Below are 19,144 nucleotides of genomic sequence, written 5' to 3'. Positions count from 1 at the left end.
GAACCATGACCAAGAACTAGGTGACTCATGGGCGAACATTACCGCTATGGATGCTAGACAAATAGGTGGTTTTAAACCTGAGCCGTTAATAGCTGAACTTCCCGGTAGGATTATCGCGTACATGAAAACAATAATGCCTGAAGTACGCGTAAACTGGGACAAGCTATCTGCGTGCAAGCAGAAGATAGATGAGAATGTGTGACTTTTTCACAAGATTTGAGGAGACTTTCACCGATCATAGTGGTCAGGATATGGCTACCGAGGGTGGTCAAAGATTGTTTGTAGACAAATTCGTACATAATTTAATTCCTGAACTGTGTAATAAACTGAAAGATTCAGAGAGTGCTTGGGCTGTCTCTACGTCAGCGCAAATTTTAGCTACAGCCCAGTACTATGAAAATAGGCGCAAAGACGAGCTAGATAAAGTAGACAAAAAGACAAAAGATTTAAAAACTAAAGTTCTTCTCCAGCAAGCCTATCCGCCTCGTACGGCTAGTCAGCCCAATTATCAACAACAACAGCAGTATTCGAGAAACGCGCAAGGAAACGAGTTTTCCCATCAGCGTATTGCTTATGGCCCGAATCAATGTGCGTATTGCAAGGAAGAGGGTCACTTTAAAGGTAATTGTCCGGCTCTTGCGCGACGTTTGAGCGGTGCTTCAGGTGTAAGGGGAAGAGGTGTTCAACACGCCCCTAGAGGTAGGGGCCGTGGAAATTTCACCCAGAATACAACTTCTTTTCCGCCTCAGATTTCGATGAACAGCTTTGACCAACAGAATAATGCATCGTCTAGGTCAGCTCAGTACTATGCTGACGACTATTACACCGAACACGAAAATGAGGGTAACGATTGCTAGGACAGCCATGGACGAAGAGAGGGAGTTGTTTCAGTTCCAGTAGATCAGAATGGACCTTATGTCAAGGTAATTACCTCAGGAGTGTCAGAGCCATTTTTGCTGGATACTGGTGCTACAAAAAGTTCTATCATGCACTCGAAACTTCCTGGCGCACCTTTGTCTGGCGAAATGAATGTTTTAGTAGGTTTCTCTGGCGCCCCTGTTAGAAACCCGATCTCTAGTCCTATATCGCTTTCTATTGGCCCGTGCGAATTAGAAGCACCCCTCATTCTTACAACAGGTTGCGGTGAAAATTTGTTAGGTTTGGATTTGCTAAAAAGGTTATATGCGACTTTGTACTGTTCCCCCTTGGGAGTACAACTTACTTTAGGTAAGAAAGTCATTTCCCCAATGTATTTGTCAAAGGACAATATTCCAACTGAATTGTCATCACTTCCTGATATACTTTGGGCTAATGGCTCTAATGATGTAGGTCGTTTGGAGATAGCACCGTATGTCATAACTTTGAAAGCCAACGTTAGGTTGCCACGTATTCCCCAATACAAAATATCTAGCGAATGCGAAAATGCATTGTTGACGATCGTTTATGATCTGATCGATAAAAATGTCATCGAAGAAACAACAGGTAATGTTTGTAACAGTCCAGTTCTGCCCGTCTTAAAGCGTACTGATCCTTTACAACCGCCTGTGTACAGGTTCGTGATTGACCTCAGAGAAGTAAATAAGGTAGTTATCCCACAGTTTCCAGTTGTCCCCGACATTACTGCTTTATTGACAATGGTTCCAGCTTCAGCAGCTTGGTTCTCGGTGATGGACCTGAAGAACGCTTTCTTCAGCATCCCGATTGCCGAGGAAAGTAGAGACATTTTTGGCTTTAATTTAGGAGGACGAAGCTTCCGCTTCAAGTGTGCTCCTCAAGGCTACTGCGAAAGCCCATCAATATTCAGTCAGGCCCTGAAAACACAACTAGACACGATTATTCTACCGAATGGCTCAACTCTGATTCAGTACGTAGACGATCTGCTGATCGCTGCAGACACTGAAGAGATTTGCAAGAAAGCTACGTTATCATTATTACGTGGCTTATGTGACATGAAGCACAAAGTCTCTCTTTCCAAACTCCAATTTTGCCGACAAGAAGTAACCTACCTAGGTCACATCTTGTCGAAGGAGGGAAGGAGACTGACACCAGAAAGAATACAGGCAATTGCAGAACTGAGTGCCCCAAGGACACAGAGAGATGTTCGGGCCTTCTTGGGCATTACATCGTACTGTAGACAATGGATACCGAATTTCTCACTACTAGCTAAACCCTTGCTGGCACTACTCTGCAAAGACACGCCAAATCCTATGCCCTGGTCTGAAGATTGCCAAACGAGTTTCCACAAGTTGCGTGATGCATTATGTTCGGCTCCTGGGTTGGGAAACCCCAACTACAGTAAGCCTTTTACATTATATGTCCATGAGAAGGAAGGTTGTGCATTATCAGTTTTAACACAACATTTTGGGGACAGACAGCGCCCATGCACGTATTTTTCGGCAACTCTAGACCCTGTGGCTAAGGCACTACCAAGTTGTCTGAGAGCCACCGCCGCAGCAGCAGCTGTCTGCATTCGACAGTCCGCTGGATTAGTCATGAATAATACTCTGATCGTTATGGTCCTGCATGCAGTAGACATTTTACTAAACAGGACGAAGACACAACATCTTACTAGCGCTCGACTATCCAGTTACGAACTTCACTGCTAGCAAGTCACATCCACATAAAGAGGTGTGATACACTGAACCCCGCAACGTTATTACCCATTCCGACAGAAACAGACAAGATTGATAACCATGACTGCTGTTTTAGGACAGAAGAGACAAAAGGGAGAGTAGACTTACAGGACACTCCCCTTCCTGAATGCAACGATACTTTATGGGTTGATGGTTCATGTTTCAAGCTGCCGAATGGTGATACGACTGCAGCATATGCCGTAACAACATTACACACCATTATAGAGACCGCGCGTATTTCCCACAATTCTGCACAAGCCGCAGAACTGATTGCACTTACCAGAGCATGTGTGTTAGCGAAAGGAAAGCGAGTGAATGTGTACACTGACAGCCAATACGCCTTTGGCGTGGCTCACAGTTTTGGGAGATTATGGCGTGAACGTGGGTTCCTTGCGTCACATGGTGCAAAGATACAACATGGTCAGTTAGTTAATGAACTCCTCGAGTCATTGACCCTGCCACTACAAGTTGCAATTGTGAAATGCAGTGCCCACAGAAAGATTCAGGATGATGTTGGACGCAGGAAATGCATTTGCAGACGAGGTTGCGAAAGAGACTGCAAGGAACACGATGAGTCGGATGTATGTTGTAGGTCCCGCTAGATGGATTACGGATGTAGGAATGTGTGAGGACACCATTGAAAGCGTGAAATCTATACAAGCCGAGGCAACTGAGAAAGTGGTGAATGAATGGAGAGAAAGTAAAGGTAGATTAGACGCGAATGGTTGTTGGGTCGAACTGTCAGAACACCAGCGATGGCTATTACCTAACGCATATGTACTTGCAGTAGTAACAATGGCTCATGGAGTTGCGCACATCAGTTCGAGAGGAATCTGTAAACTATTGGCCCCAGTACGGCAAAATGGTAATATCCCGAAATATGCAGAGAATGTGGTCAGAAACTGTATGGTGTGTTTGAAGTACAATCCCGGTAGGGGAACCCCAACTCCAGCTGGTCATTTTGCGCCTCCAACGTATCCGTTCGAGGTTTTGCAGATCGATTTCATTCACATGGAGAGGTGCAACAATCTGAAGTATGTGCTCGTTGTTGTTTGCGCTTTCTCCAGGTGGGTGGAAGCGTACCCCCTTAAGGACAATACTGCCTTGTCAACTGCCAAAGCCCTTGTCAAAGAGTTCTTCCCTAGATTCGGTATGCCTAGAATCGTCTGGAATGATAATGGAAGTGAATTCGTAGGACGCGTGATGAAGAGAGTGTGTGAGTGTTTAGGCATACAACAAAAGTTTCACTCTGCGAATCACCCCCAATCAGCTGGATTAGTAGAGTGCTACAATGGCACTTTAAAGCTCAAATTAGCCAAGATCCAAGCCTGTACAGGTCTTAAATGGCCTGACGCCTTGCCCCTAGCACTCTTGTCAACCAGAATGACCGTCCATTCCAGGTTAGGACTTAGTCCTCATGAGATGGTGTTTGGCCGCCCAGCCAACGTCTGGGGCGTGCCAAGGCCAAAGAAACTCAGCGAAATAGAGCACCCCGTACTGCTTGACTATTTGTGCGAATTAACAACTAAATTGCATGTTTTACACCAACAGGTTCACAGTTCCTCTCCGCCAGCCTCTGACGATCCAGGTCACTCCATCGAACCCGGCACGTGGGTCTTGGTGCGGAATTTCCAGCGCACAAATAACGGACAGCCGAGGTGGACCGGACCGTACCTGGTACTTCTTTCCACGAGATCAGCTGTTCGGGTGGAAGGCAAAAAGAACTGGGTGCACGGGACCCATTGTAAACGGGTCCCTCTACCCCTCCCATACGACCGGTGGGTCAAGGAAGGACTTGCCGACTCTGAGACAGAATCCATACCTCGCTTCCTCCCTTTCAGCAATGCACGTTTGAAAGAAACTGGTACCGAAAAGGAGAGTGATCATATTTTACAAGGACTTGTGCCACCGTCTATGCAGTTGGACACTACCGAACCTGAGACATTGTTTGAAGACCACACCGTACCAGGAAAACGACGGTACAATTTAAGGTCTAAACAAAGAGACTAATAAAAGCAAACTAATGTGATTTTCTTTTCCCCTAAGAACTATTTTTGATTTTTCAGCTCTCTCGCCCAGGGAACTTGCTCATTTTTGATTTTCGAACCGCCATCCGGTTCTGCTGCTAGGGTCGCGGTTGAAGTCTGGGGAGTGCAACTGGGGACGTTTAGGTCAACGGTTCTGGTTGGTCCAAGGGAGTTACCCCGGACTGAACAGAGCGCACTCCCTGGCAGAATCAACCTACCACCGCGGGCAGCAAGTAGAGGATGGAGTTTCCTAGGGTAAAGAGACCTGCCAGACTCACGGACTTTGAAAGACAATTATGCACGATACTGGCCAAAAGAAGGTTTTTGATAATATGTATTTTTATGTTGTGTAGCATAGCAATGTTCTTGACTGGTTATACTCTATTCGTCTTTCAAGTTTCCTTGTTCTCAAATGACACTCGGCCAACTCCTCCTCTCACTCTCTCCACACACTCCTTTCACCCTCTACCTGAACACGAGTCTGCCAGAAGACTCGAATTTGTAAATAACTCATTCATTCAACTTCTACACCAACACCAGTCCATAATGAACACATCGAACTGTTGGGTATGCGGACTCATGCCGCACACGACTGATAAGGGTATCCCATACTTCATCCTGCCTTTCAGTTATTATGGTTCTCTGTGGGCTTTCCAGACCATGTTCCTATTCGCCCTAGAACCATACCCGACCCGTTCTACTGAGAGTGATTCCAGTAACAAGGCACTAGTAGCAGGGATAAGAAATATGAGTAGAGAGTTCGACACATCTAACGATTCCCAAAGATGAACTCACTCCGTACACTCGTTGGAACGTAACTAAATATGGGGTTTACCTGAGTAAGAGCCAGACAGCAAAGAAATCCCACCCAGTTTGGATAGTACCCAACCGAGGTCACTTATGTTTACAAGGTATCGGCAGGGATCCCAAAGCACAATTAGGAAAGAGTATATGCACGGAAACATATGTGTTCGCTTCCCGAACTTCCCCTATACTATTAGCAGCCAAAGGCACGTATTTCGTCTGCCATGACCAAGCCTACACCTGGTTGCCCCCTGACTTCTCAGGTACATGTTTTATCTCATTTCTGCTGCCTCCTACCTACACGGCCAGGGCAGATTACCATCGGACAAGGACAGCTAGGGGTGTCGTGAGTAACGATGACACCGCGGGTCAGGAATTCGCTGACTTCGCAAAGGGTTTTCTGCCATTTTGGGGGCCTATGGTGAACAGCAGGAATATTCGCCAGTTATCGAGGATAGTTGAATCCGCCGTGATTACAACGGCCGGAGCCCTTGGCAATTTGACGACCGAGCTTCAGTCGGATCGACTTATGACCCTTCAGAACCGAGTTGCCCTAGATATCATACTCGCCGATCGTGGTGGTGTGTGTAGAGTGATCCAATCCAGTTGTTGCATTTTCATACCTGATAACGCACCGACAGTGTACCAGGCCATCTCTAAGCTACACGAGATATCTGGTTCCCTTCGCGTAGAAAAAGGGGACTGGTCCTTACTAGGGTGGTTCTGGGAACTGATCGCCACCTGGGGATGGAAAACACTGATCTTCATTGGGATGATCTTAGCACTCCTGTTTTTGTTCTGCCTGTGTGTACAGTGCGCTCCTGCACTATGTGGCCTCTGTGCTACCTCATGTGTACGGAAGCCTGTGTCAAGGGACGAACTGAGCAACAGAATGATGCTACAGCAGCATCTCTACGAATTCCTTCATACAGATTTAGACTCGGATTAACATGAATTATTGCCTTATATGAGGGCAAAAGGAGGGTCTGTGGTTCTGAAATTCTGGACCCTACTGTTGTCCCGGTATCGAGGTCCAATACCCGTGTCCCGAAACATCAACGTACCATGACGAATTTGGTGTCGACGAACCGATAATGATTAGGACATCATTCCTATGCATTTGCGTCATGATCGAGGTATGCCAACACCCCTGAATCGTAGTTTTTCCGTCCCGACCCCTCAGACTCCATTTTGTAAACGGTATCCATCTTGTGTCTTGCCCTCATGATAAGTCAATTAAAGGTCGAGCTTGATCTAAAAGGACACGTCCACCTTCCCTGACTTCCCCCTGACCGGTCCCAACTGACTCCATTGCCTCCAGCCGAACCTGTTTGGGCAGCTCCTCGCCCAGTGGCCGAATACGATAGCATCAATGCATAACATGCCACAAACCATTCACTACATCCAGATCATGTTTTCTACACACATACACACCTGTCCACGCTCCCTGTTTATGACCAGTTTTATGACTAGGAGGTGCCTTCCTTTATTGGGGTTTCATCGATATCTGATGGGAGTTCCGGGCCTGGCTGGGTAATCTATCACGAATTGGACGTCTAAAATACGGGCTTGCCTACATGACTTCGCTCTTTTGTATTATTGTAGAAATATGTGTATAGCCATACCATAAACTCAAGAATTCTTGCTTGCAGCTATTATTTTTGTATATAAGGAGAAGGCTGGTTCTGTAAAGACGAACAGTCTCCTGAGAACACATGACCCGTGTTTGTCGTGCTTCTAGGACACCTGTTACTGGGTAGCTGCCAATAAAATTCGATCTCTGACTGCGACTAGAAGACTCAGTGTTTCTGTGGTCCGGAACAAGGGAGAACTCAGAGGTCTTCGGGTGTTATCCCCTGGCACCAACGGGTTCCTAAATACCAGTTACCTCACATGGTCCCATTGAGGTGGTCCCAAGGGACCCTCTTCAGTTCCCAAGCCCTGGGTACCAGTTACTAGGGACTTACAGGGGTTAGAAGTACCAACTGGGAATGTTTTAGGTAAGAAGCACTGGCACAGAGTACTTGGTTGGCAGGGACCCTCTGCGCTACATTTGAAACCACATCAAAACTAGGCAAAATGAGGAGGTGAACCATGCAAAAGAGGCCCTAACACAGGACATGTGTCCGGACAGGTTCCCTGTGAAATACCACTGTAAATACTCCAACCAGCTAACCGCCCATCTGCTCCACCGCTACCAGGAGGCAGCCAAAAGGGGCAAGCTCCCCCAGACATCAACTATCGTGGTCATACCTAAACTTGGTAGCCTTGAGGTAAAAATATTTGCTTAGCTTTTAGCCTACAGAATCAGTACTGATTAAACTAGTCCATCAAGACCAATGCAGTTTTATGGACGAATGTAGCACCAGACACTGCATCCGCCAGCTCCACCTAGTCATGGCTCGGAAGCCGGACATAGGTGACCCACTGGCCCTTCTCCTTCTGGACTTTGAAAAGGCCTTCGGTACAATGACTGGGGCTTTTTGGCCAGGATATTAGAAGGGATGTGACCCAGACTCTGTAAATGCATTGGTGTTCTATACTTTGAGCCGAAGGTGCAGGTACTGGTTAAAAATTGAGTTACACACCTTCCCTACCCGCAGGGGCACTAGGCAGGGTTGACCCCTGTCACCACTCCTTTTTGCCCTGGCACTTCAGCTGTTGGCCAGACTAATCTATTTTGACGCCCGAGTGGCAGGCCAGGAGTGGGCATAAAGTTCTGTGGACAGGATTGCTCTGTAAGCGGAGGACATCCTGCTCTACCTCTCCCACACTTCTGACCTCTGGACCCCCTTCTATGAAAATACTAGATCTCTAAGAACATGCATAGGCCCCTGGGTCACCTTGAGGGAATCATTGCTAGGACTGATGAAAGGGAAAGACTGGTACGTAACAAGGCGACCACCCATGCAGACATGTACCATTAGCTTTAAATACCTGGTCATTCACATCTCAAGAAATCCTGCCATTATCTGGGATCTCAACTCATTAACCCAGAAAATGAAAACAGACCAATGTTGGGAGGCACTGCCACTACTGCTTTTTGGGAAAATCACCATGGTTAAAATGATGATACTCTATCTCTATGTCTTCCAAAACATCCAGATCCATATCCTGGACCGTTGGTTCCAGAAACTGACATCTACACTACACTCATTTTTCTGGTTGTGCACTACCTCATGCATTGCCCAAGCCAAACAAAGGAAGTCTGTGTAAGAGTATGACATGCTTTCAGTTCTACTATAAAGCCATACAATTATTGGTTATTAATGACTGGTTAATGGGTGGATGGGATGATCCCGCCGATCACAATGAATTCTCTACCAGGACTCGACTATCTGATGGTGTTTCTATATGATGACCCGATCCAAAGTGATCTCCCTGAGGTTACTAGAGTTGTCCTCCAGAGCTGGAGGAAGGCAACCTGAGACACGGGATGGGGGACAAGGCTAAAGCACCAGACCCTGCTGTGGCAGGGTCGTCGCCTTACACACGTTGCCTTACTACAATGTTTTGCAAAATGGGATCGGATCAGCATTATGACCCTTGGGCATATCTGTGTGAATAAGTAAAAAGAAAGATTTCCTCTTGGTACCGATTTACTAGAGTAGAGGCAGGAACACAACAATCACCTCACCATTCAACAAGAAGTACAAGAGGACATAATCCTAGTCACCACACCTCAAAGTAGACAAAGTAGGAATGAAAAGGTATTCCAAGAATTAGTGAAAAGAACAGATTTAATTATATAAAGTTAGCAATATATTTAATATAATAAAAAAATAGATTTTTCATACACAAAGATTGTTAAAATTGGTGAAACACAATAAATCCAAAGCACTTAATACACTCACAGAATCCTTAAACAGTAAGGAAAACAGATACCTTAAAAAATAAAGAGAGAAACAAACGGACAGTACATTTTGTCATTCAATTTAACACATTCATTTTTGGACACATTTATCCTGCAATCTGATGAGACAAATTCTTATGATCGCTACAGATCCGGTGGCCTTCACGAATTCTGTAGATATTGCGTTGACTCGTTTTGATGGTGTTAGTTAATATTCCATCTTTATCAAGACAAAATAATAAGAAACTCTTCAAGTTGCACTTATATAGTTAGTTGCACCTTAAAATAAATCCTGTGTGTAAAACAAACACATTTTAGTATACATGCTAAATTAAAATGCAGTTTCTCTTCTGTAAAACACACCTCATTATGTATGAGTAGTACTGTCTATAATGCATGGTCATCTTTCCCACAAAGCAGTACTTTTATAGATTGATTAACATATGTTTAAAATATAGACAATGCTCTTATTATACGTCCCCTCTGGTGGGGTGAGGGGGGGAGGGGGACGGAGACTGACGCCGAGTTGCTTCTGCTTCCAGTTCCGCTGTTCCCCGAGGGTCTGAAATTGGGTGTGCGGACTGTTCCAGGTGGGGGGCATTGTGCAGAACTGCTGCCTGCGAGGCCACCGGCTGTGCTTGCGGCATGCAGTCTCCCACAGCAGAGGCGAGAGGATGCCTGCCCCCCAAGCCATCGACGGATAGGAATTGTGCAGCACTGGTGTGGCAGCATCTGTGCGCGATCCACGGACCTTTTGGGAGAGGTGAGACTGGAGATATAGGATGAGCTGGGGGCCTGCTGAAGTGGTCTTCCCTTGCGACTGCAGGCCTAATGAAGCCTGGAATGATGGGGGGGGTGAGATGCTGCGCTATTGATGCATCGAGTCAAGCTGCAGAGGCGCACAGCAACACAGGCCCATTGCGCGCTAATTGGGGGCCCCGGGAGAAGTGCTGCCACACTGGGAAAAGAAGGAGCCACAATGGGCCCTCCTGACATCTGGAGTGAGCCCCTGTATTTAACACATGAGACTTGTTGATTGGGATTTGTGGCGCTGTAGTCCCCGGCTGAACCCCATTCATAGCGGTGGTTCTAGGAGGTGCCGGAACCTGAGTGGGGTCCCTAGCTGATCTACCCCATACTGCACGGGCCCCAGACCCTGGAGAAACTCTACACAAATATAGTTTCCGCACTGCAGATTCTGGTGGAGAGGGGGGCATGCAGAGAGAAACCAGACAGGCCTTGTTGGGGACATGCACACGCCCGCTGGCAGGCACAGCAAGTATCCCGGTGTTCCCTCGATCCCATGCTAATGCTATCCCATTTCCACCAACAGAATGACGGCCAAAAAGAATGTGCAGGGCTGTCACCAGACCAAACTGGACAAATTTACACTCCCCAGAAGGTCGGAGACACCGGAGAGCGCCCAAGAATAGTCATCCTCCACTGCCCCGCACACATCTGGAGAGACCTCTGTCACTTCACAACATTATGGCCGCCATACTGCAGTCCGCACAGCACAGGAATCGCACATAGATGCAGTAACAATGGAGGTCTCTCTGATGCGGGCACATCCCTGCAACATGGGGGCCAGAGCTTAGTAGGTGGAGGACTCTGCTGCAACTCTGCTTCAGGACACAAAGGTCTTCAAGATCCATGTAGGCGAGCTGCAGTCCTCTAACAAGATCCTGGAGGCACACCTTGAAGACTATGAAGCCAGATCCTGACGCAATAATGTATGCATTCTGAGAGACCCTGAAAGTGCAGAAGAACCAGCCACAGATCTATTCGTGGAGGACCTCATTCTCAAACACCTCCAGCCCCAGGGCCTCTCAAAGTTTGTCTCTGTGGAAAGGGCCCACTGAGTGCCAGGGGATGGAGTTGGAAGGGGGAAGGGGGGCAACCGCAACCCAGTGCCCCGCCAAGACCCATCCTTGCCAGTCTCTTTAATTTTCAAGACCGACATTGTACTCCAGGCAGCTCTCACGGCTCCAACAGTGGTGAATGCTAATGCACCCATAACCTTTTTCCAGGACTTTGCACTGAATTTGCAGAGGCAGCAACATAGCTTTATAGAAGTAAATAAAAAAGGCGCTGAAGGAGAAAGGGGTGAAATACTCAATGCTTTTCCCCACTAGGTTGGGGATTGATGCCGAGGGCAAGTCTTGGCTCTTCTCAACATCGGAGGAAGCCTCGGAATGGCTCAAGGGATGGCAAACAGTCGGAGGCTCCAGCAAGGAGTGTGACGCAGAGGAGAGGATTGGAGGCGACCAGCGGACTGCCAGGGGACACTCAGTTGATGGAGGAAGGCACAGAACATCAGCAGGAGGACTGAATGTCTGATTTGATTCCAAACTCATAGGGGTAGTGCTCTTTTCTGATGGCGGTGGCAAACAGCACTGAATTGGTACTGTGGTCGGGGTTGGGATTAAATGAATGCCTAGGTAACTAGGTGGAGGTTCTCTTGGGTGCTCTGACTGTACTTGCAGCCCATTTTGTGCGACGGAGGAAGCCGCCTTGGAACATTAAGCTCGTTTGAAGCATGGGACCATATTAGTCCATCTGATGTGATGTTAACACTTTTTTTTAATAAGGGGGATGGGTGGCGGGTACGTAGGGAGGTCGACAGTCACCTATGTTTATTATGCTGGGTTGAAGCCACAGGTACTCTGCGGAGTTGGGGAGGCGGACAGTTTTGGGTAGGTCATGCAGTGATGAGGGAGTGGGTTTCGATGGCCATTCCTATTCAAGTTTTCACTGGCAACGAATGGGAATGGGCAAGAGGGAGTGGGGTTTATTCAATAAGTTTCATGCGTTCCTTTTTTTTTTTTTAAACCTACTTTGAGTAAAGAACAGCAGTTTACATGCACCACAGTGAATGATTTGATTTTGCTGGCTAGGTCAGAACATGTCTGGATCGGCACTTCGATGGGGGGGTGGGTGAGGGTCGGGGGGTCTGACGCTGGGAGTCAGGTGGGATACTGTATTGAGGGAATTCCAACAGCTGAGAGGGAAAACCCAAACTTAAAGCAGACGTTAAAAGCAAGGGTGTTCGGCTCGGGTTGCAGTTGGGTCATTCACCTACCTGTGGTCCAGAGAGCACTCAATAACTAGCCAAGAAAATTCCTGGGTGGTCGTACTCCTTTTGGATTAAGAATGTGGGTCCCAGACCTCAATGTCAGCGCAGTGGCGGCAGAAACACCATTTGACATCAATGAACATTTGGCTGTTTTATAGGAAGTAAATGAATTCCGGGGCGCACAAAACAATGCCCAAGTAAAACGCACCGCTGATGGAGAAGTGAAGGTTGTTCCGGCAAGACCTGGCTGGGTCCCAAACATTGGGGATCTGGACAGGGAAACAATTTTGGACAAGAAAGAATTTAGGCCATCTTTCAGAGCGCCTGTACCTGTCCTGGCTGTCGAAGGGACCAGAACTGCACTTCTTCCGCCTCTTGCCAGCCAACCAAACAAAATGTTTATCTCCACTGATCTGATCAAATCGCACTATGTTGCCGATTCTCAACAGTAGGATGCGTGCGCTCCTGGGTAACCAACCTTCACACTCCTCTAGCTACCGTTCAGGAAGTTCAGATGGAAGCTTTAATAACTAAAAAAGATTCCCCTCACCAAAAAGAAACTGTAAAGAACAATTAAGTATTTCTCTTTTCTGTTGAAACCTCTACAACTGTACAGTCAATGAGTACAGAAACACAAATTTCAATTCGAAAAATTGATGTCTATGTAAATATGCCACAGACTGAGTTATCTACTAGTTCTACAAAACCTGCTGAGCTGCTAAAAATAGACCCAACGGCGCCTGGTTACTTTGTGGATTACGACGATTTCTTATCAGATTCAAATGAACCTGCGCCACCATCCCCACCCACCTCCACCCACCTCTTCCTTTCAACCTACTTATGTGTGCTCTCAATCTTTGGCTGAGAAATACATACTTTGCTACTCCTTGATTACAATTGGATTACTATTCCTGGTCCTTTGGATTGGTGACTGTCTTTTTCCTGCTTCTGAACGGACATCATCTCCCATAACACTTTGCAGTACAACTTGTGAACTTGGTATTGAAACCACATACATCATATCCCCATAAACAAAGAGACCTGTCCCTGGTGAACATTACAGCAGTTCCAGTTCCGGAAGTAATAATGTGGGATAGGGAATCGTATGATGTGTATGATCCTACTGAAGTTTAAAATGTTATTAAATTATACCCCCTCCAGTACTGTTTCCGCTGCCCACACAGTTATGGCCTTCAATAAATGTTTCCAACATACCCTTTGATTCTCAGAAAAAACTTAAAGCCATACTTCTTCAAAAAGATGTGGCCTTAACATCACCCAGAGCGGCATTGATTTCCACGTTGAAGGTACTCATCAGAGATATATAGACACTACTCCATACTAACTAACGTCGGCATTTTTGGGAGCTGGTACTCTTTAATCTTTAATATGGCTGATATGAAGGGAATATTTGTTTAAATGCATTAGCTCTGGACTGGTTAGCACCTTTAACCCCTTGAACACGCGTGGAATTGCCCAGCGGTGCGGGCGAATTCCACACGACGCACACGCCCACCGTGACGTCAGACCGCCGGGGCTGTCCAACGCATGGAAAGGGTTAAGACTATTTTCTGAGTTATACAATCTTTCATACACTCTGTGTTGGGAAGCTTTTTTGCAGTTAGCCCGCTTGCCCTTCAACTTATGGCGGGAATTCTGATTTTAATTTTTCGGCCATACAATGGACGACCCAGTTCAACCCGGAATGGAGATGGCACTGGCTGTGCTACAATGCTGTGAGCGCATGATAGACTACTTCGGCACACCTCCGCTTCGAGAACTGAATGAGCATTGGTTCTGGTCTTTCAGGCATGTTTGGCTTCACTGCATACAACCTGTATTCTGCTGCCTGCTTTGCAGCCATGAATGCGTATTGGATCTGTGTTTTGGATCACCATCTGTTGCGCCACTGGATCTTGAAGTACTGATGGACCCCTTAAAGACCCATGGGTATTGTTGTCCCCAGCGTATTCCACTGCTGATTAATGCATTTTCCAAGCCACCCTGGGATGCTTTTGCTCCTCGTGAACGGGATACAGGCTCTACAATATGCTTACAGGATGCATTACCTCCCTCAGCGGCTGCTGTGGGAACTGGATTGAGCCACTTTTGCTCCATAAACCTGCTTGGAGGTGAGCCCCTGGGAACGACACCTGCAGTTGCCAGAAACAGCAATGTTGCATTTACCACTCGGAACACTTAAACAACTGGCTTTTCCGTGTGGTGGGAATTATTTGAGCTTTTTTTTTTTGGAAACAAAATTATTCAAAACAATATTTTTCTGCTTTTCTAGGCATCATGGCTTGCTGAGTTCTTGGAGATTTAAACGGTATAATGGCTATTATTTTTAAGGGAAGTATACTTTAAGATGATTATAAAAATGGTTTTAGACCTTTTTTAGTTTAAATATCATTATCCTATGCTGCTTTTTTAGACCGCTTTTGGATCGACCCTTAGTATGAGGAAGTGGGTGTTATGTCCCCGGGTTAGGTCCATGTAGTGAAACTGCTGATTTCTTACATTGTACTCATTTCACAGTAACATTACTGCTGTGACCTTTTGCACATATTCGCATCCGTGACAATGCTGGATTAGTTTCTCTGAAACATCTGTTTAGACACAGGGCTTCGCATTACATTATCATGATGCCTCGAACACCAAGTACAAGGCATTTACGCACGAATGTTCAAATGTTCTATCTCCAACCACGGGGCGACAGGGCTATCTACATATTTATAACACTGCTAATCTACACATGCATTTCAAGGATACTTTCTTTTTTTATATAAATAATCAGCATCCCGTAGAAGTAGCAGAAGAGGCACTTCAGCTGACATTGAGGGCCCCTGCATGCTGAGACTTTACCACACAGTGGTCGGACATCTCTGTGAAGAGTGTCCAGTTGGTGACCATGACGGGGCTCTACATTCTTTCCCGCCAGGTAATGGAGTTGGACCGTCCCTTGGGGGGATTCCTAGGTTTACACCTACACACTCTAAGAACACACAGAGTAGGGTTTGCATAGTAGGAGTACGTCAGATTGCTACCTAGTTTTCTATACCTGGAAAGATGTACACTGTTTCAGCACCATGGTAGAATAATATCTACCATTTACTCTTTTGGTGCTTGTAATAACTTTCTTCTGCTTCGGTCTATTGATTATCGCAGCACATGTATGTTATACAAGAATAACATTGGTTCGATAAATATACTGAAAACATCCCAGTCTGTATTCTCTGTATACCTATCTGACAACAAAAGAGCACGAGTGACTGAGCAAGAGGTTCTTATCGGTTTCCACGATCCCAGAGGGGTCAGGGTTGTCATGTTCAGTGGTTGCCAGAAACTATTCGCTCCCTGGTAGGGTTAGGCGGGCTTATGGTGGCACTGTGAGATAGCTGGTCTCAAGACCAACATATCCTGCAGGAGTTCTCCGAATCACTCTAGGCAACTCACCCAAGGTTTGTTGTCCAACAAACGTGCAGATCCTATGGGTTAAATGGACTACACAACACACTCAAGTGGGTCACCTCCTTCCTCACAGGATGCACCCAGATCATCCGGCTGCCTTCCTTCACCTCCAAACAAAAGGACATCATATGCGATTTATCCAAAGAAACATCCCTCAGCCCCACTCTGTTCAACACCTAAATGACCCCCTCCCCCAAAAATGTTGTCAGATCCCACAGCCTCAACATAATCTCCCACGCAGACGATACTCAACGAATCCTCTTGCTCACAAGGACCCCTCCAACACCAAAATCAACTTCTTCAACCCTATGAACAACGCAGCAACAACTGGATGAAAGACAAGTGCCTCAAACTCAACTCCGACAAGACGGAAGTACTGATCTTCAGAAAGAACATCTGGTCCCCTGGTGGCAAGCAGAACTCTGACCAACACCCACACCGACAGATCATGCACGCAGCCTAGGCATCATCCTCGACAGCAAACTGACAATGAAATGACAAGTCAATACAGTCTCATCCGCCAGCTTCCGCATGCTCTGCAGAATCTTCAGCTGGATCCCAGTCAACACGCGAAAGAACGTTGCATAAGGTCATTATCATGTTTATTGTAATCTTCTCTTTTCAATTTTGTGGATGGGGACTCAAAGTGAACCATGGCAACCGTGTCCAAAGGCTTGTGGTATAGATTACTGTATAGTTGCTTCTCTCAATGTTGAATTCAGAGGGCTAAGAAACGGTCTGATTCTTCCCTATTGTCAACAGCAAACTGAATACCATGGATCCATTGATTTAGCCAGAAGTGAATTTTCTGTCCATTTATGTACCCAGTTGTGTAATTCTAGAAGCTCACCAGTTGAGCTTTTCAAAATCATGAAGACATTGTCTACTCATCTTTTCCATTGTAAGATGTTAGTTTGGAATAGATTATTTCCATACATCCATTTAGATTCAAACTAATTACAAGATTTGCTATTTCAACAGTGAAAGAGAAGACTTTTCAGTGGTTCAGGAGATTTCTACTCACCGGCCAAAAAGCCTAATATCAATCACACAGCTTCTAAAAATGCTTAAATTAAGATAAAGTGAAAAACACAAAAAATACCATGTCGGAGGTTACCATTGTCAGAGAAGAGTATCTAGACAGATGTTTCTAGAACTGAAGGTCACTGGCATACTGATTTTGTGTTAAGACCAACAGATGAGAACCATAACTGTGTAGACAGGAAATGGATTAGTAGGTAAGGGAGAAAAACAACTGCATAACTGGAGAAAAGCTAGGACTCAGAAAATGTGAAAAGTTGATACTGCAGAAGTAATACTAAAAGGGATGTGAATGCAAATTATTTAGTCCTTTTAATTTGTCCAGGAGTTCACAAATATGTATACCTATCATAATCAGTAATTTGTTGTGAATTTTGTGAAAAATACATCTGCCTGCTAGCAAAATGCCAAAAATCTTCAACTCTTTATTATATGTTCTAAACTTAAACCACAATGGTGCATATTCACGGAGGTATAGTAGTACTCCTGTAGAACTCTTTAAGATACTGTGCCGAACCTTAGTAAACTAGCCCCAAAACAGCTAAAATGAGAAATTATTTCACATAGGACGGAGTGCCTACTTTGTACTTTTACGGATAGGAAATTGGATATTTAGGGGTCAATACATAAAAGCATTTTAGAGAACATAAAAGAAAACTCCTTTAGCACTATTTTCAGGAATCATATGTTTTTGTCACTCAGCCCTTTTGCTTGCAGCTGGAAAAGGGGTATATACAGGTTTGTGCAGGGACATATTGTCAGAAAACATTAGAATCCATTCTCAGTTTGACAACTCACCATGCAAAACTACAAAATTAAGTTACCTTGCTGTCAGTTTGATCTCCCAATTGAACTTTCAGGATATCAGGAGACTTCATGCGTCCAGTGACAGCTGATATATACTCCACTAGAGCAGTCTTTCCACATCCAATTGGCCCTTCTAGAAGAACAGCTTTCTGGAAGGAGACTGCCAAGGCGAGGCTCTGCAAGTTTCTGCAGGTAGACTCCACGAGCACAAGGCGGCTACTACAGTCCTGCATGGTTGAAGAAGGATAAGCAGTTTAGCTATTTATGGTTACAAGAAACTCATTCTTTTAGTAAACAGAAAGAGTCAACCACTTGACAATGCAGCAAAATACTGGCAGTAAAGAAACTGGAAAGTTCCATCTAAAACAAGCAGTTTCCAACACTAATAACCACCTGTATAACCACAAACCAATAGGACGAGTGGTGCAAAATGGCAGTCTCTGCAGGGTCCTAAAAAGGACCACTGACTAAGTAAAGAACAATTTTACTCTTTATAGGTTTTGAGATCTGAATGCTTCCTAAATGCCAATGCTCACAACCCATATCTTTATTTTAAAAGGGTTGTAACCATACCACTCTACAGATAACACTTCGCTCAGTAGTCCTTAATTCAGGTATTTTTATGGCTTGGCTTGACAGTACAGGTTTTACAAGACACTCATGTGAGCATCAATACAGAGTGGCTTTGGCTCCACTCAATGTTTTTATTGGGTAGTAGTGTGCTTCCACAAAAAAAGTGCTTGCCCTTCATGCAGCTGTAATCATTTTGTTTATTTATCCAGCTGCCTAAACCTTAACTTTCAGGGGTACAAACGACAACATACCTTAAAAGCCAGATATATTGGCATTGCCAATTCGTGTTATACTGTACTTTAAGTCTGTACAGTTCCAGCCAGCTAACAAGTTTCATCATAATCATACATTTAAAAATAAATGTATCAATGAACGAGAGCCAGTAGTATTCTTCAGGAATGTTATCCTAGTCAAGAACGTCCCATGCACCATGTTGTGGAAATTAAGTGTAGTATCATGGAGTACTCCATTATACTACTATTGTATTGCTCAACATTGCACACACGATGGACACCACAAGCACGAGAGAAGCAGTGAGAGACTAGTAGGATACAATTTCTGAGGAATACCAGTGCCTTTTTTCACTGACACAGCAATACGAACTACAGTGGTATACAAGACTTCCCTATAATAGAAAATGGATGAATCTTGGTAAATATGGAAAACGTTTATTACTAGAACTTTGAGCATTGACAAGTCCAAGGCTAAATACAAATTATGACAAAACAGAATTAAGCAGTACTACTTAGAGATTTATCTAAAGGATGGTGTGATAGCAACCCAGTTGAATGAAAATGTTACTTACCAGTATGCATCTGATCTTGGCATGTAGAGCTGCAGAGATTCATACTTGTGCAAA

The 19,144-nt window shown here is 45.2% G+C and overlaps 1 protein-coding gene across 1 annotated transcript in view; it reads right to left on the bottom strand.

The window, feature by feature from the left end:
* MDN1 (midasin AAA ATPase 1) overlaps nucleotides 1-19,144 on the bottom strand; it is a 2,221,312-nt gene that overhangs the window by 2,150,803 nt on the left and 51,365 nt on the right. Inside the window, exon 6 of the mRNA XM_078648266.1 lies at nucleotides 17,730-17,939. Within this exon, the coding sequence (XP_078504392.1) occupies nucleotides 17,730-17,939 (210 nt within the window). The remainder of the gene's footprint in view (nucleotides 1-17,729; nucleotides 17,940-19,144) is intronic.

Source organism: Lissotriton helveticus, chromosome 6 (genome assembly GCF_964261635.1).
Source record: "Lissotriton helveticus chromosome 6, aLisHel1.1, whole genome shotgun sequence".
NCBI lineage: Eukaryota > Metazoa > Chordata > Amphibia > Caudata > Salamandridae > Lissotriton > Lissotriton helveticus.
This window is presented reverse-complemented; position numbering and strand designations above follow the sequence as displayed.